At 41.8% G+C, this 23,476-nt stretch overlaps 1 protein-coding gene across 2 annotated transcripts in view; it reads right to left on the reverse strand.

Annotated features, from left to right (window-relative positions):
• Nucleotides 1-23,476, reverse strand: part of DNAJC3 (DnaJ heat shock protein family (Hsp40) member C3) — a 48,679-nt gene continuing 25,203 nt past the window's right edge. Inside the window, exons 5-13 of one of the 2 annotated variants that reach the window (XM_018568048.1) lie at nt 19,951-20,093; nt 19,089-19,098; nt 17,468-17,649; nt 16,100-16,219; nt 13,281-13,386; nt 11,858-11,978; nt 5,005-5,137; nt 1,048-1,196; nt 1-227 (exon numbers count right to left, since the gene is read on the reverse strand). In XM_018568048.1, the coding sequence (XP_018423550.1) occupies nt 70-227; nt 1,048-1,196; nt 5,005-5,137; nt 11,858-11,978; nt 13,281-13,386; nt 16,100-16,219; nt 17,468-17,649; nt 19,089-19,098; nt 19,951-20,093 (1,122 nt within the window). In that variant the 3' untranslated portion in view covers nt 1-69. Of the gene's footprint in view, nt 228-1,047; nt 1,197-5,004; nt 5,138-11,857; nt 11,979-13,280; nt 13,387-16,099; nt 16,220-17,467; nt 17,650-19,088; nt 19,099-19,940; nt 20,094-23,476 lie in introns of both variants that reach the window. The other variant, XM_018568047.1, reaches the window with a different exon arrangement.

Consider the following 23,476-nt stretch of genomic DNA (forward strand, 5'->3'; position numbering starts at 1 on the left):
TACAGCACTGTAACAAAACCTGCATTCTCTCCCTTAGCAAGGTGCAAATGTGGAACACCAATGTAGTCTCTAGTTGTAGTTGAATTTAAAGCTGAATGGCCCTCCAGAGCCGAATGGATTGAATCCCTGCCATTGGTTCCATCCACGATGGAAGTGGCCACCTCCACCACCTTGCTGGCTCTCAGGGTCCAATGGATCTTCACCCGCATCAAACCGGCTCCTCTTTTCTGTGGAAAGAGACATAATTGTTTATTGGGACCACACCAATTCAGACTTTACAAAGGCCCTACTAGTAAATACACCTCAATAAAATATGTCCCTGCCAAACTTCATGTTGCATTTTTTGTTTTGTTTACTGATCTCTTGGGATCTTATTGAGGCAACAAAAAACATTTCTAGATTTCATTTTGGGGTTCTTACGTGTCTACAATAGTAACTATGTGGTACTTGTCATTAGGTTACTGTTATTCTAATATTGGCCAATGATCAAAGGCCAGCCTACTGAGTGCTTCTGTGACTGGGGCAGCTGGGGACACATCTGCAGACATGATAATGCATATTTAGAGATAGCAAGGGTTCACCAAGGAATGCATTGCCTTACAGAAATACATGAAGTCTGCATTACAAAACGTCACTATAATCTGTGAATCCGAACCTCCTCCAAACTCGCAGTAGGATAGATATATATATATATATTAGAGGTGCACCAAAATGGAAATTTTAAAACCGAAACGAAACCGAAATTAAAAAAAATGTCAGGCCGAAACCGATACCGAAAATGTTTATTTTTAAAAATATTTTATTTTTTATAAACTTTTAAAAAAATGTATATTCTTTTTTATTAAATATTTGTATTTTTTACTTTACTTTTAGGGGCTTCGGGGAAATATTGGAACAGAATAAAATCTAAAGTCCATGTCTAGAAATGAGTTCACATCATTCTCCATACAGAACAAGTAATACTGTGATGAAATGCTGCGACATTATTCCTCTTCCAGCAAAGAAAACACATTGACACGAAGCAGTGACAAGGTAACAAAACATTACCTGGATCTGTTAAGACTTCTTTAGCAGATGCAATGTCGATAAATTTTTTCTCTGCTTTCTTTTTCTCCTCCTGGTTTTGGAAGTTATCAGGGTGCCACTGCTGTGCCAGCTTTCTGTACGCTTTTATGATTTCCTGTTTTTTGGCATTCCTGTGTGTCGCAGTAAAAAAAAAAAGCCAAGTGTGAAAAGTTTACATATTAATAGAATTCTTTCTAACACTTTCAGTCTCTTCTGGCATCTAGTGAATCTATTTTCCTGCTCCTACCAGCTTTCAATGGTCTGTACAATGCAGGAAAGTGCCAAGCAGGAAAAAAGGGATCAGTCATTTGGGAGAGAGCACCTCCCAGATATAAGAAATATCCCGACGTACTGTCTAATTGAAGAGGCCCCACACCAAGTATGAAATGTTCTCTATCTGCCCCCACACACCAGTACACACAACCGGGACCAACTTGAGAACAGGATATGGCCAGGCTGCCAGAGAAGGTCTTACAAAAGGAACCGCGCCACATTAGCATGCCAATGTTTGCTATAACTCATCCCTCTCCGGTTCTTTCCTTGGCTTGCATGCAGGAGCAGGGAAATATTAGGCCTTGCACACAAAGGCTCCAGTTTATACAAAAAAAACTTTGCCAAAGCATCTGCAAAGCTCTCGGCAGGTTTCCCGCAACTTTCTTGAAGCTTTTAAAGTAATCTTCTGCACCAGTGTCTGGAGGTTAAACCAAGATCATAACTGGGGTGCCGCTTTTCACATTTAACAAGCTAGCAGGCTTTCTACAAGATTAAAGTAGTGCTAACATTTGTGGAGGCCAACTAGAAGCTTACTTAAAGTGACAGCATTTTCCCTCAAATCTGTATTTAACCCCTTCCTGCCCACTGTCTGTATAAAGATTTCCTCATAGAATGCCCCAGGCCAGGAGCAGGTTTGTAAAAGTTCTCCCTTTCGAGAGCCACCAGCCGAAACAATGCAGTTGGGGGCTCTCAATCCTGGCTGTTATAAACAGACCGGGTCAATGCTTATGATTAGGAACCAATCAGCATCTCTTATTAGAAGATTACAATATTAAAAATAAAACAGATAAATTAAAACTTTGTGCTTCTAAATGCAATAAAATCTAAAAAAAAATTAAAATAAACAATGCATCAAATACAAGCCTTATACTCTATATCCTTGAAAAATTCATGACAAATTAAAACAAAATTAGTCAGTTATTGTCGAGTTAACGGACACATGCCAAGGCTGCTAAATTTGGCCTAAGTATCAAGGTCCTCCTGGGCACAGAAGGGTAAACAACCACAAAACAGCCGTATTGCAAATCATATCCCAGGCATATTTTATTTTAATTCAATTCATTTAGCTATTGCGGCTTTCTGTCCACTGCAAAACCCTGTACTCGGGTGTATGGCAGCAAACAAGGTCACTGACATTTGCACCTGCACGGAGGGAGGTTTCCAAACATGAAGCTCAGAAATGTACCCTGTATGCGTGCCGGTGCCAGCATTTGGAGTCATACAATTGAGTATAGGTCTACAGACATCCCAACCTCATTTCAGGGAGGTGCCCTCCCTCCCATCCGTGGGGGAGGGGGGGGGGTTATGGGGGAGAGGGCACCTCCCTGAAATGATGGCATATAGCAAGGGAAGCTCCTCTGCTATGTTCTGTTTTTTTGTTTGTAATCTGACAGCGCTGCTGCAAGAAAAACAAAAAAACCAGACAGCATGGGTATGAATAGATAGGCTGTTATTGGCCATTTCAAAATGCAATAGCCAATAGGAGGCTGGTTATTGCACCCAGCCCACTCCTGCTGTCAATCAGCAGAGGAGGACGTGATAGAGAACTTCAGGTCCAGCTCTGCTGATTGACAGCAGCAGTGGGCTGGGTGCAATAGCCAGCCTCCTACTGGAAATTGAAACAGCCAATAGTAGTCTAGCTATTCATTCCTAGGCTGTCTGTTGTGGGGATTGTTTTTTTTTTTACTCCGACTGTGCCGGTGGCCCAGCTGTCACAACAACAACAACAACAACAACAACAAAAAAACAAACAGATAGCAGGGGATCCCAGAAAGGTTTACTCTGCTAGATACCTTTCCGGGATAAAAGGTTTATCTCGCGGGCATCAGGGAGCCGCTATCATATAGCGGGAGACTCCTAGAACGTCCGGGAGAGTTGAGATATCTGGGGTTTTCTGTTCTGTTTGTACATTGCTATAGACAGAAAACAGCAGCAGCTGCAACTCCTGGACAACGCAAATACAGGAGTATATGACGCTGTATAAATATACGTCTGTATTCACTCTGCAATACACCCATGTGTGGGAGACCTGAGGCTTCAAGAAAGCTGCTCAATACTTACTGAAAGCTTTGCTAAACTCTCCTGTACACACTATTGTTATTACTCTACACAAGGGTCTGTGTAATAGGGAACTTTTCTCTCTGCCCATGTGCCATAAGGCAACACAACAGATCTTCCCTGACAAAGCACGTAGCTGATCATACACTGGTAGGTTTATGTACAAACAGCCATACAAAAGATCTTTCAGAACTCTTGGTAATGCCATCAGAGACTTGACAAATGTCATTCTAATTCTGCTCGGTTTTAAGATTCACTTTTGGAAATGAGCGGAGTTTCCCAAGCGAAAGCCACAATGTTTGCATCCAGAAATGTTTCCATCCTGCTCCTTTGACTGTAATGAAAAAATCAAAGTGGATCATCGATTTGACCTCATTACCTTTTGGGAAAGCAAACGTATGTTCCAATATCTAATATTTTCAAAATGAAATTCTACTGATGTATGGCCAGCTTTATGCTTTACTAAACCCTCGAGTAAAACCAGTGTGCAGGGGATACACGTATTTGGGGTCGCTGATGAGTAAAAGCCAGTAAGATATCTACTAGTGGCTTCCAATCATAGTAAATATAGGCCCTTGTGCTATTCCATTCTTCCTCTAAACCTTATTCAGAGATACATCAGTACATAACAGCCCATGCTGCACTAAGGATATTAAAGCAATGATTTGTAGCAGCTCTAGAAGCGCTCTGCTAAATGTTTTTGGTGTTAGGAAAAGAAAATGAATGTCAGTTGATGAAAGTCTGTGTAGCAGCTATTCCAAGCCATCTACAGCTCACTGAACTGACTTTGTGCAGTGATCGGACCTAGCTTTAGGCGCCACAACAATAGAGCACCAGAGAGTGATAGCCACCTACAAATACAAGCAGAGAGAGTTGTAGTCGCTACAAATCTTTGCTACAAAGTTGCTGATGTGACATGGCACAACGTCCTTGTCTGCAGATTGCGGTTCAGAACCATTGCGAGCCACATCTTATGGCCTCAACCTGCCAGCCAGCCTGCAACCAAACAAGTAGCCCTGTCAACAGTATGCGTTAAAATCAGAGGTTTAGTTGCACAAACTTTTGGCCAAAAATATGTAGAAGCCACACTGCCGCGTCAAGGCACCTCTGCAAAGTGTGGTCCTAACTCTATGTATCCGAGTCTCCAAGTGTGAGCATATTAATGAAGTTGATAAATTACATGCAGGTGTACCTGGTAGGTGGCCTACTCCTCCTAATAAGGTGCAGGGACGCACTGGAGGCCCAGCAACCAAAAATGCACGCTGGGACTCCAGTGCGTCCCCCTAACCCAAAATAGTCAAACTAGAAAAAATGGTACATGCATGAATCTATAACCGGCCTTTATAGCAGGGCGCACATTGGGAAGGCTTCTATAACCGGCCTTTATAGCAGGGCGCACATTGGGAAGGCAAAATATTGGGAGTTGTCTACAACAACAAATCAGATTCTGTATTACTGATTTGCCGCTGCTCCATATTTCCCCACCCTCTGTAAGTCAGCGCTGTGGGAGCTAAAAGGGTCACGAGTATTTCTAGCAAACAAAATGGCTGATTCTAGTTTATAAAATAAAGATTTCATTAGAACAGAGTAGATAGAATCAAAATATACCTTTTCACACCCAAGATCTTGTAGTAGTCCCTTTTTTGTGACTGCTTCATGAGCCTTTGTGCTTTCTCTAGGCCCTCTCTGATCTCTTTGTCATTCTCACTGTGCTGCTGTGCCGTTTCATAGTCCCGAATAGCTGCCATAAAGAAGAAGAATGGTTATAACACTCCGACTCATTCAGTTCACATCCACTGTCTCGTGTAACAGCAATTCTGAGCTAGTCTATGGCAATTGCAGTTCCAGCTGAGTGTTCCAAGACTCACCTGGAGAAACCCTCCTGCTCTAACAGATGCCGCTCTTGTTCTTATCAAGGAACATCAAGCCTCAGCCTAGCACATATTCCTGAAGTCTATTAAACAAATCAGGGGCCGAGTACTTTGTGACTGAAGTAAAAAAATGAATGCATTATTTGGTATAAAATGTTAATCTCCATCAATGCTCTGCGGCCTCCAAGTCGTTCTATCTGACATGCAACTGCCTTCGGTTGCCGAGTTCTATTTTAGGCCGAAGACTCCAAGGTATCTTAAGTAAGACAAAGTATTTGCATCAGATGATTTCCAAGCAGATGTTCTCTCTCAGCAAGCGTTACATTTGTCTTTTTGTGCCGTTTCCCGGCAAGACGGCAGGAGGTGCCATGCAATTTATATTACTTAGACATTTGACAGCTCCGTGCAGATCTGTCCTGAAGTATGACATGAATATATGAATCTGCGAACATTACTCCTGAAATTCCAGCAATCGGAAACGACAGAAGGGCCACTACAAAATGTAAAATTCTTCCCCTACATGCAGGAACATCGACACGCACCCGAGTCCATCTTCAGATTCCTAGGAGGCTTCAAGCAATATCCATAAATAGATTTTATTCCCCAACAAGTGCCCTAATAAAACGGCACATTAAAACTGTATTTACCGTCCGCTGAAGATAAACAGAGGCTCAAAGCGCCATTTACAACTTTGTCAAGAACTTGTAGCCACCAGATGCTGTAGTGTCCAGGTACTAATAAGCTCAGCAGGAAGTCACGGCTTCATTTGTACATTGGAACGTTTACAGCAGCATAAATACACCACATCTGCCGCCGTGCCAACACGGAGATAAAAGTGCTAAACGATCGTTTAGGATGGAGGAAGTCGAAAAAAGAAGAAGTTCATTATGAAGGGAGAAAATATATAAAAACATTCTAATTATATTCAGTGATAAATTCTGCACAGCTTGAGGATCATTGTGACGCTCGCTCAACAGGTCTATACGAGATATATCTGAACTAAAATGGTTATGGAAATAGGAATCTGATAGAATACCTCCGAATGGGTCCGAGCAGCACATGCAGAATGTATTTTTATCTGGTAGTCATTAAGTGAAGTTTCACCAGTTACTACATATAAGGGTTCACATACTTTAAGTTCTTAAAATCGTGATTGTTTAAACCATGTGTTTAATAAACATAGGACAGTCTTTAGAATGACATCTTTTTCTCAATCTTAACCGGTTTTCAAGTCTGCTGATGAGAAGCATTCCTACATAATGCTCCCACCAACCTTGCTTCACCATGGGTGTTCTAAGGTGCCCATACACCTTACAGTTATCTGCAGATTTTTTGTGGTCAGATGGAAAAAGTGCAACAGATTGGCCAAGGTGGAGATTACTCCATCCACACAGTTAAGTGTAGATGGAGGAATCTGTTGCAACTTTTCCATCTGACCACAGAAAATCTGCAGATAATTGTAAGGTGTATGGCCAGCTTTAGGGTGAACCACCACACAACATTCTCAATCAACTAATTATGTGACTTTTGATATAACCATCAAACCATATTGATGTTTTTCCCATTTTCACAAAACAGACTTTTTTGTGTAGATAATAATAAACATATCCCAATTAAATCTAGTTTTCAATGCAATCTAACAACGTGACAATCTTTGATGTGTACACAAACATGCATATCTGGATCATCTGTACACACATATGTACGCCTATGGAAGAATGATGGCAAAGAGCAAAACGAGAATCCTTAGGTCAACTCATCTTGGTGGAAAATAATAGCGATTGCCTTACAATGTACAACCCCGGATGATTGATCATTCCCCTGAGACAGCAGAGTCAGGGAAAGTCTGGAGAATACAGACGATTATTACCCAATCTCAATATTACAAGCCAGATCCAAATTACATTTTGGGAGCTATTCATGCCGATATCCAGAAAATCCATTAGGGTCATGCCACATTTGTAATGTTATAACATATCTGTACAAAAGTAACATGTCTCTGCTTATTTTCCCTGAGATTTGTAGCTGGCTACAGATTTGCTGCCGTTACTGACTACACTGTGTATCAATGCTACTACAAATGTCTGATGTACCATGCTCATTAGCGGCTGCATTGGAGAACATGAGCAGCTACTAAACCTGGCACCAAACCGTGCAAAACAAAATCCATTGCTGAGCAACAACGGTCTTGGAATTTCAGTGACACAGTTTGTAGTGACATTGAATGCAATTCCATTTTTCATAGTAACAAAGTTGCTAGAGATTCCGCAGCTGCTTCATAACCAAGAGTGTGACATGGGCCCTTCACAAACGTTTCTCAAACCGGTATGCAAAGCACCTGCGAGGACCCAGACAACATTAAAGGATGCGGTTTCCTACTTATGCAGTGACTTTAGTAGCTGCATCTTGGTAAGAAGTCAGAATTGGAGAGAATAATCTGAAGGTGACATAAATCCCGTCTCATCCAGACTTGCATCCCAATCTCTCAAAATGGAAGGCGTGCTGCGTGATGCTGATCTAGGCCTCCAAACAGAAACATATCTTCCGCCTGATATAATGGCATGTGAGAAGATGACACAGCTATTGCCAATCATTTATCAGAAACTTCTTGTACTGACTGATCATCTTAATAAGCGAGTTCTCGGTTCTCATCAACTGCCAGGGTAAACATACAATAAAGCATGCTTGTTTGGAAGCATAAAATACTAATATATTCTACATGGCTTGCATATACGAGGAAGGAAAAGGCTGAAAGCCAAATAAAGATCCATTATGCTCAAATACGATTTGGCATTATGCACACAAATCCCCAAGAGTAAGCCAGTCACAATTTTCCTAACGAGAATCAATCAGCTTAAAATTCAAATGTCAATACGACATCTTTCAAATTAGCATATCTAGCCGGCTGCGTGATTTAACCTTTTCGTACAACATCAAGGATCAGGTCCCTAGGGACAGGCGCAAACACAGCCGCTTTTCCAGAACACTGCCACAAAACCTACTCTGATTAAACGGTCTGGTGTAAGGGACTTGTTAACAGGACATGTTCCCATATAAGCCTCAAAAATGAAAATGAGAAGTCTGTGTGTTTACAACTCCCCTAACACCTCTTAGGATTCCAAATGAAGAGAAATTGTCAGACTGTCATTACTATAGTAATGAGGCAATGTATGGGCCAACAAACGTTCTTGTGGCAATCTCATTTTGGTGGCTTAAGAGCAACGCTAAAACCTGCAGCATGAGTATATCCAAGTACCAGCGGATACAAGTATGCTAACAGTATGCTAAAGTAAGATAATCAACACAAACAGGAAACCAGACAAGAGGAAAAGAGAAGCATCCTATCCAAAGTACTAGTATCCTGCAGAATATTGGCCTAAAATGCTGAGATAGGCCAACCGTATATTTCTACTAGGTAGATGTTCTGAGCATTGCTAAAACGGGCCTTTGTACACGATGCATTGCACAATTATTCACATTCCTTTAAGGGCTCAATCAGGTGGGCGTACACGTCCGTAAAAAGACCCGATCCTGGGAGGGACAGGTGCTGCGTGTAATTACACATAGCAGCCAGTTTTTCCCTATGGGAGGACGTGGCTGCCCGCAATTCCACACTGTCATAGTGGGTCCGGGTGTCTGCACTTGGACACACACTGTTCAGGCGTGCGTATGACGGTGTGTAATTGCATGCAGCTGTGTCCTCCCATGGAGAAGAACAAGCTGCTGAGCACAATTACACACAGTCCCTCGCACAATCAGGACTTTTTACATGCGTGCACACCGTACGGACATGTGCGCCCGTCTGAATGAGCCCTAAAGATGTTCAACTCATGCCGTCGTCTTGCAAAATATCTTTTACTGCACACAATGTTGGACTGAGTTGTAGATACTGTTGCTATTGGTCCAGTAAATCTGGATTTAAGGTTGAGAAGATTGCAACTACATGATCTGCCAATCTAGGTCTGATGTTACATTAGACCATACGCGATCATTTTAAAAGGTCCAATACATGGCTGTACTTCAGACTTTAAAATGACTGCAGATGGATAAAGGTCACCTGCACTCAAAACTGGAGAGCTCTCTGACCCCTTATTTGTCTTGAAGACTGCAATCAGCAGTAGTTTGTGCCCCCCCATACGCCAAACCATAACGTCAAGGTCTTTTACAGCACGACTACCCTAATCACCCATCTATTCTATGCAAATATAGTTCATCGGAGAGAACATTTTGTTGTGCAGTCCGGAAAGACTTAAAATTCTGCTGAGAAAAGCTCACTACTGGACTTTCTATGAAATATAAGCAGTCAGAAGGTTATGCAACTTGCCACCAAATCAAGCTGAAAACATCATTTTTGGCTATGGCATCCCAAAATGTAACATTTCCACCTTAAAGAGAACCTGTCACCTCCAATGCACACAGCCCTGGTGAGAAACTGCCCTAAAATCATTAGTCTATATTGTTTCAGAAAAAATGTCAAATGTCCCTTTAAGAAAACATATCGGTAATTGGTATCGACAAGTACACAAGGGACAGTACTTGTACATGGCCTTGATAAAGTGGTATCGGGACATCCTTAATTTGGATAAGGTCTGAGACACAGAATTGGTGTCAACAGCAGGTTGCACAGCCAGGCCCACAAGGACAAATAAGGCTTTCATCCTCTTGTCTATGGGATATTTGAAAACAGGGACATTGTCTACAAGGACCATCAAAGATAGCCGATATAGAACAGGGAGAGCCTATTTCTTAAGAAAACCCTCAACAGGGTATTGCTGAGCAAAGCGTTTGAGAAGAGTTATCAACTTTTCATGGTGATCCCCATCACCGCACAACACTGGCTGTAAAAGTGTGTGTAAAGAAAAGGTTTTAGCTGGTTTAGACTTTTTTTTTTTTTTTAAGAACCCAGGCTAGTGACTTTGGGCAATAGCGATGCAGAGGGCTCTAACTGTAGACAAGTACGCACTGCATCCACAAGGGCATAAATAGTGTTCTTAAGCTTAGAAAAAAATTTCAGGAGACAGGTCCTCTTGCTGGGCTAAGTCCACCGAACTGGAAGCAGCTCCTTCATCTTCCTCAGACAGAGGAAGGTGAGAGGGGACCTCTGAGGGTTCCAGCTGCAGGAGGGTTCCTCCTGCAGCCTGAGGAATCCAATAGATCAGATATTTTACCCATAAATTCAGCCGTTACTAAAGCAAACTCCTCTCTAGATAGCAAGGTAGAGGAGGGTGCACAGGAGAATCCTGGAGTGGGTAGTGACAGGCAAAAGGAGCAGATCATAGGATTGGCAGAAACAGTGTAATCAGAAGGGACAGCATCTTCCCTAGAACCGTTGGGCTGTGCCATGTGCTAAGGGAAAGCCCCAAAGTACTCACGATTGCAGAGGTTGGAAGGTGCCCCGTGTTCACCTTGTGACCCAGTGCATATGGTGAAGAGTTTCTTCTCCTTGTGCTGTATTGTGCAGAGCTGCAGCAGCAGCTTGTGGACAGCTCAGAGTGTGTGACAGGAGAATGAAAATGGCGGCACATGCACAGAACCCCAGAGGGAACCTGCGAAGGTGCAAAATCGGCCCCTAGGCTACCAATGGGAGAGAAAAATGTGTAAAGGGCAGTTGTCTCCTAATGCCCTATATTATTTTATTCAATGACTGGAAGAAATGTACTGACCACCTTGGAGGGGCAAAGCTCTGGCTTACCTTGTACCTTAGATGTGGTCTCACCTAGATGTTTACAGTGGCCATTTAAAAAGGACTTTCCCCATGCAATCTTCGCCTTCTTGGTGGGTTTATAGGGCTCCACCGGCAGATGGACTATGGCCGTGAACCTGTATAGCACCCTGGAGCTACACCACATGCTAGAGCTACTCCACATGCTATATTAAGTGCCATGATGAGCACCGAACACATGATCCAGTGTCCTAAACACATTACAAGATGTTCTCATATCTTCCTTGCAGTGGGGTTCACATAGCTGCTGAGAGGTGCCACAAAGTGAGAAGCTTAGGGGTACTTGCTGGAGTCTTGAAGTAGAGAAAGTCCAGAAAAGGGTGCGCTTCTCTCAGAGCAGGAAGAAAGCACCCATCACCTAAGGACACTAGCAAAAAAAAAAAAAAAAACTGAGGCAGGCTGCGTGTGGGAGGTTTTATACAGGGTACTGGCAGCTTTCATTTGCCAGTGTTCAATCACCTGCATAATCCTTTGGTTCCAGAATTAGCTCCCCACCTCCTGTGATGTACCATCAAAAAGACTTTGATTTTAAGTTTAAATACACTTTATTGACTGGCTTAGAAAGTACTGGATTTCTAATTTTAGACATCACTGCAACCAGAAAAAAAAACCTACACTAACATGTTGCTGCACAGCAACTATTCTGGCATCATGTGTACATGCACACTGGCCAATAAACCTATTTTATTCTTTACTTTGTAAGCCAGTCATGAAGAGGTTCTGCTCAGCAAACAATGGCACCTAGCTGCTATAGAATTACAAGAGGTAGCATGCCATAACCTGGCATTGGTTCCAAGTGAAGTTCTAAAGATGTGGTACATTTGTTTCCATCTCACAGTCTAGGTGAATAGACATCAGTTAGAAATACCTTCTTCATACATTTCTTCTTGTATATAAGCTTCAGCCCTGTCCTTCAGAGCATTGATATTCTCAGGTTCCTGTTGTAGGAATTGTGTACACACTTGAATGGCTTCACTGGACTGCTGATTCTGGAAGGAAGGCAAAAGTAGATTTCATATAAACAGTGCCATTGTGTTTTAACATGTTTTCATTCAAATACACACAATAACAGATAATATTCTGCCCTGACGAGGTAGCATGGAGCCGGCTTCACAGCCAATCAGGAAGCCAGGCGCCGTGTCGCTTTGTTTCCTGACTAATCAGGAAGCTGGGCGGCGAGTCATTACACGCCGCCAGGCTTCCTGATTGGCCGGGAAGCTGGCTCCATGCTCCCTGGTGAGAAGGGAGAATAGAGCCAGCTTCCAGGCCAATCATGAAGTTCCAGCATCAGGATAGGCATCGGAAGCATTTGGCCGAATACTCGTACTCTCCCAAATACTTGGTATTGGCACCAATAGTAATATCGGTATCAGTGCATCCCAAGTTTAAGTGATGGCTATCACTAATTAGGATTCATACTGTGCCAATGTTGGACACGCACCCTTCGATACCGATTGTGGGCAACAGTCCAATACAGAATGCTCAGTGTTAGCAATCAATAAACCTGACGTGTTCTAATCTCTCTCCACTCTATCAAACACTAAACACAGTTTTGGATGCAGTTGCACTAAAAAAATAGTCCATCTCAACTAGGGTTACAAAGAATCATGGGGTTCCTCCACAGATGTCTAGGGACTCCTTAAGCAGTGAGCAGAGACATAGAGGTGTTCCCTTAGACCTGAATATTTTTTCAAGGTTTCCATCATGGTAAAAAAGTAGAGAAATGCTGCTTTAAATATTCAGTCAAATCAAAACAGATGTGGACACTGATGAACTTGGAGAAGAACTCCAGGATTTTGAAAAGTTAACCCTTGCAGTGGGGCTATCCCCACACTGCAGGGCTTAACTGCAGGTTTTGGTCTACAGAAAAAACAAATAAATATTCACCGATCCTCAGTCCTGGGACTGATCTCTCACCCCTCCTCTGCAGCTTTAGTATGTTCCTCTGCGTCTTCACGTCCAATAGGCTGTATTAGACGTGATGACGCCACGGGTCCTTAGACCGTCTGAGCCCAGGGTAGCGGGGTCTAGCAGCCAGGCAAAATCGAGGATTGGGTGAGTATATGTATCAGGCCACCCTGCAGCTGAAGTGATGTATGTAGTACACACAGCTGCTAATAACCACATATGTTAGCAGAGGAAGTACCAGTTTATCAATGACTTTGCTTTAGGAAATTGTTTCAAAGCAGACACAGGATATAACGCCCATGTGGTTTTACCTTTTTTTCAGTGATGAATGTAATAGAGATTTGAGAAAAACAGTACTTACAATAATGTATCGAAGCACTTACCTTTGAGTAACAGTGACATTTACGTTCCTGAACTAGAGCAGAATAATAGGGAACAGTTGGTTCTGTTTTCAGCACAGCTCCATATTTACTGATGGCATCTTCATACCTGCAAGTAGATTTCTTAAACATTATCTATGGCATAAAACTAATAGAAACTGAATTAAAACAAACAAACATTCAGAATTTGCTATACTTAACACATCTAACCACAAAACAATGAGAATAATCAGCTTTAAATGGGTTTTCACTGCAGTAATAAAGAGAGCTCTTGGCTGAAGGTTTATGGCTAGCTTCCTTGTTATTACTACAGAAAAAGATAAAAGCACAACAGCTCTGGTCACAATTTTCATAATGGAACACTCTAGGTTGGGAATTCTGGGGGATTCCAGCAATACCCGATAAGTGTAAGCACCTGAAGGTAGCTGAATTTAGATTCCTTTAGTCAATCTCTCAAATTTAACACCACAGACCTGTTTTAGAGCTCCATTCAAATAAAAAAATAATAAGATATGCAGTCAGATAGGTTTTTGGTACAAAGTCTTCGTTTTCAGTCCCCTCCACTTCCTTTACAGCAGTTGTGCAATGTGCCTAAATATGCAGTCCAAAGGGCGTCAGATTTAGACTTGCTATTCTCCGTACTCTTCAGGGAAGCCTATCCCACCTCAACCTAACCACTGAACCATCACATTCTCAAATAATTCATCCCCACACAGCTACCTCCTCATGTATCATTTCCCCCCTCCTCTCTTAGATTGTAAGCCCTCAGGGGCAGGGCCCTCCTTACCATTTTGTCTTGAATTGTATTGTGATTGTAATGTCTTCCTTATATTGTAAAGCGCTGCGCAAACTGTTGCCGCTATATAAATACTATATTATAATAATAATAATAATAATAATAAATAATTATAATACTCAGTGTTCATAGTAATTCACAAAGACCTGGTAATACACATCATTGCATACATGCCTGTGTAAAGTTGGCCATACAGTGTGCGAAATTCAACCGGTTCTTGATAAACTGGCCAAAATTGCCACATCGGGCGTCACTGTCAGCACTCCTTCTGCCCAACATCATTCAGTTAGCTAGAGACAGCAGCCAATCAGCTGGACAAAAGAGTCACAATGATCCCGGAGATCTCACAAGGTGTCTGCAGTGGGTTGGATGGGGCCTGAGTACCATGTCTGTCAGTTTAGTGCAATTAGAATCCCCAGTATGCATTCCATCTCAAGGTGCTTTAGGGGAGGAAAAAGCATAGATCAGGTTGAGCAGCCACTGAGCAGCCATTGCCACTGGCAGAGGATCTGTGTACCTGGGGAAAAACGTGAGCAGTTTGTGGTTGAATCTCACACTCAGCTGTGACAGAGCTTTCAAAATACCTCTGGATGAAGAGACCATTCCCCTGGAATCAGGCCCATGCATGAGATGTGGCAGACAAGGCTGGAACGTAAAGTTCTGCCCAAGACAGTCACAAGGCTTCTGGATTTTCCCTAAAGACTAAAGAACGCCACTGATGTATCCTGATCAGATGACTTTGCAGTCGAGTGGTCCAGTGTTAAAGGGACAACTGGATCACTTGCACTTACAGTATGTAGGCAAGCCACCTCCAGTGACCAAGTCCCCTGCACTGATAAGGTGCCTAAAACTCCTCCCCATCTGGTGGAGCTGGTCCTTTGTCATAACTTCCAAGAAATTTGAAGGAAGGATTTTCCAGATTTAAGGGCTTGATTCTTGAGCCACCCAGTTAAAGAAAGACACGCCTTGGGTGTCAGGTGCATGTAATTGTTCAGCGATTGCACCTTCTTGTCCCACACAGCCAAATGTTGAGCTGCAATGGTATGGAGTGAAACGGGGTAAATGGGACTGCATTGACTATTACTATCACAATCGATGCATTCAAGGATAGTAATTGATTCCCAATTGCATGTAATTGTATCACATACGAGTGCATGATATGTGCCAGTGTTCTGCTGCTTTAAATGCATCATTAACTTAAATGAGTGACAGCTGCCGCTTGTAAACAGAAGATTTGGAATTCCTGCTGCAGAAAATCGCACGTTCCCGACGCTAGAATACAACACCGCACCTACTTGGTAGGTGTGAATGTAGCCTAAGTCTCCTCAGCCATAAAGATTCATCCAAAAAGGATCTATCATGACCAGCGGGGTGTAGACTATTCTCTTCAAGTCAGCTGGTTTCCCTGAGAGTGAAGCCTAAGTCTGCCAGGGAACTCTAGATCATACAACAGGTACGCCTGGATGCAGAGGACGGCAGGTACTGGTGAGCTGGAACATGTGAGAAGCAAAAGACACCATGCAGCTGGAAGCGGAGGTGGTTCTGGAGGTAGCGAGTGCAGGGATGGCACAGGGCATGCTTAGTTTGTAGTAGCAATGGAGACCGTTGGTGCTGGGTTGACACAGAAGAGAGTGCATGTATATCATGCATGCTGTGGGAATGCAGCAAAATCTGTGCTGGCTGCCTCCAGTTCAGCTGGTTAAATTTGGCTACTCAATTACTTTTTTATTTGCCAGTGTTCCACTTGTTCAGTAGGCAACATTATAACCAAGTTGTCTCAGAATTGATCATGTGTCCCTTAATGAACAGTAAAGAAAAAGGTTTGGCTTTAAAAACCTAGTTGATATTTGTCAGCAGGAGAAATTAACGGATTTTGGACAAGTAGCATTTTTATTTTGTTTGTAGTTATTAGCTTTCATAAAGATAAAGTAAAGACATATGGATGCATACTGTATGCAGGAACAAATATTACATGGATTTAGTCTTTGTTTCTTGATTTACCATCAGCGATGCCAACAGGTCTTACCTTCCTTCTTGTACGAACTCTTCAGCTGCTTTAATCTGTTTGTTTAGCTTCTTCACTTGTTTGTAATGTGCAAAGCAATCTTTGTGATCTGGATCAAGCTTCAAGCACTCTCGAATTTCACTATTCCAGGTACATATAAGAGAAATAAGAAATGTATCAAATGCAATAGGCTAAACTTAAAGAACTTGGTTAAACATACACTTATACAAATATAAATAAGTGAACTGTTTTAGTTACCAAATGATCCCCAATATTACCTCCAGACAGCATAGCCAGAACCTTCACTGCACTAGCACTACAACCTAGTCAAAAACACACCCCATCATGCGGAGTGGACAATGAAGGAGCGGCAGCATACTGATCAATACACTTCCTGCTCCTTCCTCCTTCCAGCATGTTACCAAACTGGCTCTTAGTATTGTCCCTGCAAATCCTAGTCTGAGTGATGATGTACTGGGGATTACAGGACAGCAATACCATATTAATTCAGGTATTTACACCAGGTACATACATTAGGACCCAGCTTAAGCTTCTTAGAGAGGTAAACTTCCTATCTAGGAACTTCTCCGATAAAAAAAAAAAAAGATTGCTTTTGAACCTGCTTTTTAAGCTGGGGACATGTTCCTATTTAAATGCTATTCGAGTGCCAAAACACGGTGTGATTAGTCGCAAAAGGTTTTCGTAGATCAAGTTATCAATAACTGGCCCATGCATGGTTTGTCATGGCATGTTAGACCGATAAAAACCCATGTGCATACTGAACTGCCAGGATGAAAGTTATAGCTGGAAAGGGCCATATCAGATCCTGTAATTGCTTGTTGAATGGTCACATCTATTGTGAAATTAGTTGTAGATTGGCTTCCAGCAGCCAAATAGAGGCCTATTTTCCTTATGAATGGTCATCTTAGAGTGAAAACGTTCTCATGAGAATGTTTATCGATTTAAAGCTTGATAAAATTTAACTGTCACACTTAGCAACAACCTGAAGTATGTTAAACCCATCTACAGAGAAGGGAAATCTTAGACCCTCTGTCACAATTTAATTGCTGCCCGTGAGGTTAATTTATTAAAGGAGTTAGAAATATCACATTGTAGATGTGTTCACTTTGAATACTCAATCACGTGCTGATGAAATAAACAGGAATTTGTTTCTCACGTGATCCAAGGTTTAAAAACAAGAAAAACCTATATGGCTGCCGTTGGGCTTGAAGTTCCTGTTAAAATAACTCCTGAAATCTCATCGGTTGCTCTGGCCAACACCTCCACCTTCCTACCACTGCTTTAAATGCAATGTGTTGCTTTGCATCATATTGCAAAACGTTATAGTTTCATTTGTTGTAAAGAAAAGTATTGTTTTCTATACCCTACCTGAGTGACATTTCATGGTCCCCCAGCTCATAGTATATGAGGCTGACTTTGTAAAAGGCTCCAGTATTATCACTCTTTAGTTTAGAGGCAGCTTTCAGGTCAGTGATGGCTTTTCCAGGCTCTCCTTGATTGATGTAGCATTCAGCTCGCAGTTCTCGAATCTCTGCATCCCACACACATGTCTACAGAAAAGAATACAAAGTCTCTTTATTCACCTGTGCAAAGCACTCACAAATGTCTTAACGTGGAACTGCAAGATGGCTCAGTGTGATATTAGAAAACAAATGCTGCCCCTTCTTAACCCGCAAGCAGTTACTGTAATTTCTGAGAATCAATAAGAAACACTATCTGAATAAGACCTGCAGTGCACATTCAGGCATAAACAAAAGTAACACTTGCAAAGTATTTCTGCCTTTCAGTTTATAAAACACTTAAGTCTATTAACTAAATGTTCCCTGCATTTTCTGTGGTGACGCATGCCATCTGATGTTTTATAATCAGGCTCAACATGCAGGCTTGTATTATAGTGAAATTCCTTGGATATTTCTGATAATTAGAGCACAGAGAAAAAACGGTCATTGTTAAACACACACACACACACACACGAGAGAATCTGGAGCAGTTGCTCATAGTAAGCAATCAGCATCTCTCTTCAGTTTGTTCAGGTAAGATTTGAAAATGAAAGAGAGAAGTTGATTGGTTGCAGAGCAAATCTGCTCCAGATTTTGTAGCAATCTCTTCACTTATATTTAAAAAAACAAGTGATATCGCTAGTGTACTCTATTTAGATTTTTTAAACTGGGTTTTAATTAACAAAAAATAAAATAAACATTTCTGGATGTAAAGGGTTATCTCATACGAACATTAATTCAAACAAAAACATCATTCTTTGCCTAAAACATACCACTGTATTATAATAGATAGAGTATTGATTTCCAGTAAAATAATGATCTACGACCGTGGATCGCAACTGGTGGGTAGCGACAAACCGCATGCCATCCAGCATTGTCAGTTCTCGCACCGAGGAGCCATTCATAAGCTGACCGGCGCCGATTGTGAGATTTGGGGGGTGGGGTGGACTGGGTGTATGGCTGTGAGGGAGCTCCATCTATATGTGCATTGCATACAGCTCCCTCGTGTGCCTGTAGATGTGCCTGGGAGCTGTACAAGCAATGCACATATAAATGGAGCTCTGTCACAGCACAGAAGCCCACACTGAACCCCAGGCTGACCCCTGGCTCTCGTAAGGTAGGGAGACTGGGTGGATCTTTAACATTTTCTTTTTGGAGTGTGCATGTGCATGTGATAATGTCTGAATGTGTGAGATGGAGTCTGTCGTCGTGTGTGTGTCTGTTTTTGAGGACCCTTTCACACTAGTGCAGTGCGTTAATCGCACAGTACCATGCGATTAATGCACTGTTCCACGTGTTCTGGTGTTGGAGGTGTATTGCGTCGTCATTCATTTGAATGGCACTCGAAACGCACCTCCCGCCCACAGTTCAATTGCCAGCTACAGTTACAGTGCAAGTTGCGTCACGACTTAATGACCGAGGTTGAGAACCAATGATCTATGACATAACTTTAGTCATACTTTTAGGTGTACATGGACCGCCTCTGGCACCTCTAAAATGCTTAAAATTTAAATAGAAGCGGGGTGCAACTTTGCCCATGCTAGAGGTCTGTGGTCAAGTCGGCCCTGCAGCAAAAATAAGTTAGCGATTGACAGTAGAACCTGCCAAGCAACTGTCTAAATCTGCATCAATCCAGTGATTAGACAATCAGGATTGGCTCCAATTCTCGACAGGTAACATCAGACAGTGGTAGCCTTCCATAGTTTGTGTGGCAGCAAAATTGCCACTCAAGCGCACACACGTTTTAGATCTAAAACATCATAACAAGTCAAAAACTTGAACCTAGCTCATTTCCAGAAATCGGAAATCTGAACAAATTTTATTATGAGTAAATAAGTGTGTACTATTGACACTGAGACTTCCCCTTGATTTCAACAGGTATAGACCAAACATCTTGCACAGTTTAGGAATTCAAATCTGTAAATCATATCATACATATTCTAAATAGGTTTAAAAAAAATGGCACTCGCAAGGGGATCCGTCCATTCACTACTTTATTTGCAAAAAGGCATAAAAGCAGCAACACGCTTACATGTTTCAGCCCCCAAAACTGGGCCTTAGTCGTGTTACGCCTTTTTGCAAATAAAGTATTGGATGGACGCATCCCCTTGCGAGTGCTGGTTTTTTACCTATTGCTCAGGGAAGGCTCCGGCAGAAACTTTACCAGTCACAGAGGTTCAAGCAGAAGGATTGGAGACAAGAGGGTAGAGCTGCTCCATGTTTCTCATTTGCTACTTCTTTTAAATACATTGTGGATTTTAAAATGTGCACAGTAAATGTACAAGAAATTTAAATACTGTCATTTTTTTACATTTTGATGTTGTACCTTTCATTTCTCTTACCTCCAGAACAATGTTAAACAAGCTTTCCGCGGTAGTATAATCCTTTTGGTTGTATGCAGCTAGACCTTGCGAACGCATGCGCTGAATTTCATCAGACTTTGACAGCTGAGATGTGGCCTCCTTCTCTTCTTGATTACTTGGGTTAGATTTGAGCTTTATAAAAAAAAAAATTAAGAAAACTAAAGAAAACCAAATAAAATGAACAAACACCTGAGTCAACTTGTATCAACCCAGTTACAAAACAAAATAAAAAAAATGATATGGCACTTTTACTCTTTATAAACCAGTCAAAATTTTTTTTCATTTCTCGTACTTTGTATTTTACATGGAATTTGTGGGGGTTTTTTTCAAAAGAAAACTGTTGCCTATGGGGGACTATTGCTTGCTATACCTTGGTGTTTGGCCATACCACTAAAACACAGAAAAGATCTAAAAACTAGGAGGTTTTCCCATTTTCATAGACTGACATACCTAGAGTTAGAAGAAAAAAAAAGTCATGGTCCCTGAGAATCAATTATGCATTCGCTGTTCTATACTTAACATTTCCATCTCCTATACCTAGCCCTGCAAATACCATGCCATCCTTATGTTAGCTGAGCTGGAGACTACAGGGAAGCTGCACATGTGATTTGCCCAGTTTAGCCAAACACTACCATATGGTGATGACCATGAAAAGTCCATTTAGATATACGACTAGGTAGACTGCATAGCCCTCCCATGAGCAGGGGCCCAGCTGCAACCTTCATCTCTATCTCTGTGGGTCATTGCCCATTTCAACCAATCCTGGGTTAAATATAGGCCAACAAATATAGACCAAATCCGATTGATTGCTAGGCACAACATTTTATATTCTCTAGTTTTGACACCATATCTTAAATTCATAGAGCATATTAATTTCTCTTTAACATTTCAGAGTTCATTGCAAAAATAAAGCTTTGCGTTTGTTAATGGCTTGAGACACTGGAGATGTATGCAAATTGTACCTACAGTTGGCATAAAAATGTACAAAAACCACAACATCCATACTATGTGGGAATGCCAAATGATACACAACAGTTTCTTTAAACAATAATGCAGGTTAAATATAAAACTGTTAAACAAGTAGGAACATACAACTATGTTAACAGTGTGACAAGTATTCTGCTGGCAGAAAGCAGGCAACCCGCATGCTAGAGGAACAAGAGCAGCAGTGGAAATCAGCAGGATCAGCAGGATCACATCCCTGTTTTAAGTCATGAAAATAATGAGAAATTCATCTGTTTCCTATATGACACATCCAATGTGTAATGCATTTGAGCTGGGTAAAAACCTGACAAAAAAGGCAGCACTGAAAAAGGTAGTGACACATCTCATGACTGAAAGAAGGTTATTGGGTTTGCCGAGGTGACACCTGTGCTCCAAGATAAATTCAAAATGTAAATGTTAAAGATTTCCTCTAAAATTAGAAAACCTGCTAAAAAATTAAGAAGTGTGTGAAGTAGAAAAAAAAAATAATTATGATAGATTTTAGGGCTGGTAATGATTCAAATTTTCGTGTTCGATTAATCAAAATGTTTTTAATCGATTAATTTGGATTATAACGCACATACAGATCCAACTACATTGGCCTATACACATACAGCACAGCAATGAAGTAATAAAATGAACTAGGATCACACTAATCCAGCACGTTATTAATCTCACGTGCCCCACTCAATATGGCCGCCGCTTGAGTGGGGCAACTCAGAATAATGTGCTGGATTAGTGTGATCGCTAGGATCACAGCTGCGGAAAGGTGTTCTTGACGGCTAGTCAGTATGTGGCCTCAATTAATCCTCTCCAATGGTGCCGCGGAGGAAAGAGGACCCATTACATCATCAACGTTAATGGTACAGTAAATAGCTGGGGTTCAACCCGAGAGCTGGTGGGGGTGTATGGTAATTTCCTGCAGCAGTAGGGATGGAGTAGTTACAGGTTAGTAGAGGTTAGAACCTTATACATATTACACAGTTGCAAGTAGTGAGGCCTATATAAGCGGGATATGCACTGTTTGTAGCGGTAGCACTAGGTAGTAACCTTTACAGTTCAGAAGTCACCACACGGATCGTGAGTAATATCAGTATTGGAGTTATAAATTAGTAGTAATTACACAGTTCAGTAATCCACAGTATAGGGTATAGGCAATAATCAATGGTTATCCACAGTATAACTCATAGGAAATAAGCAGCAGGCTCTATTAGGAGTCCCCACTAGGTGGTGTTGTTCCCTAAGCAATCGCCACCTCTAGTTATAACGATCAGGATAACGTTTGTAACAGGACTGAAGGTAGGGTCAGACGACCCAGGCTGCTTGCGGTTTCTGGATGTCAGCAGAGTGAGATGGAAACCCACGATGCAAGAGGGGTTGAGCTGTAGACAGAGAGGCGTCTTCAATGGTGGAGAGATCCGTGACAGCAGGAGAACCAGCACAGCATGCAACTGGCTGGTGTACACTGCACTATAGAAGGACGTTACCGGACTCCTCCCCCCTTCCCTTCGTTAGCCGACAGAGCCACTTGGGGAAGGGGGGGAGGAGTCCGGTGATGTTGATGTCCGTGATGTCACCGGATCCCCGACGGAAGACCAGGAAGCCGGCAGAGAGGTGAGTACCGATAAAAAAATGTTTTAATCGATCAAAGAAATTAACGATTAAAATTGAGGAATTAATCGTTAATTTCCGCAGGCCTAATTAGATATATCTATCTATCTATCTATCTATCTATCTATCTATCTATCTACACACACCAAATGGTGCCAAGTACACGTCATGTCTTTTTGCTGCCACTTTTGAAATGTCACTAAAGACAATTCATATGCCACCAGAATGGCATCACCTTTACTGCTTTAGCAGTATGTGTGCATTCTCCACAGTGAATGTATTACATGAATCTCCATAGCACCACAACTGGGGTTTTAGACAAGTTCTAAATCTGTGTGCAGTTGGTCAGTGTTCCAGTTTGTGTGATAAAATGGGAGAGAGATGACAGGAGACAGGAGAGAAATTAACTACTAAATGTCAGGAGTGATGAAGTGTAAAATGCACTGCGTTTTTTTGTTTATTTCTCTTTAAGTTGTCAATGCAGACATCTGAGGGTCCAAACAGAAGACAACCTCCAATAAAACACATTTTACCAAGCTCGTGCACAGGAAACAGAAGAGCCGCTAAATTGGCACCACTACCAGAGGGTATACTATACCACGAATTAACCCTCAGCCTCACTGGTAACTTAACTCTTAAACTTAACCATTACCAATAAGCTTGCGCCAATGGTTAATCTTACCCTAAGGGTGAACTCTTCAAGCAGAACTAAAATCCCCCTGTAAAAAACTGAAAGCAATTTAAATGCTCAGAGTCATGCCAAGTCTCTCTTGCCAAAAACATGCTAGCAATTTTTACTTCCCATGTACACTGCAGGTGTAGCTTCTGGCTCATTCTCAGTATGTTGAGAATAGAGCTTGGTGCCAGGGAAGATGCAACTCATGCGCAGGAGTTAAATTGTCAGTAGCCCTCCCACATCC

The sequence above is a fragment of the Nanorana parkeri genome, unplaced genomic scaffold (genome assembly GCF_000935625.1).
Source record: "Nanorana parkeri isolate BGI_ZX_2015 unplaced genomic scaffold, ASM93562v1 scaffold1130, whole genome shotgun sequence".
Taxonomy (NCBI): domain Eukaryota; kingdom Metazoa; phylum Chordata; class Amphibia; order Anura; family Dicroglossidae; genus Nanorana; species Nanorana parkeri.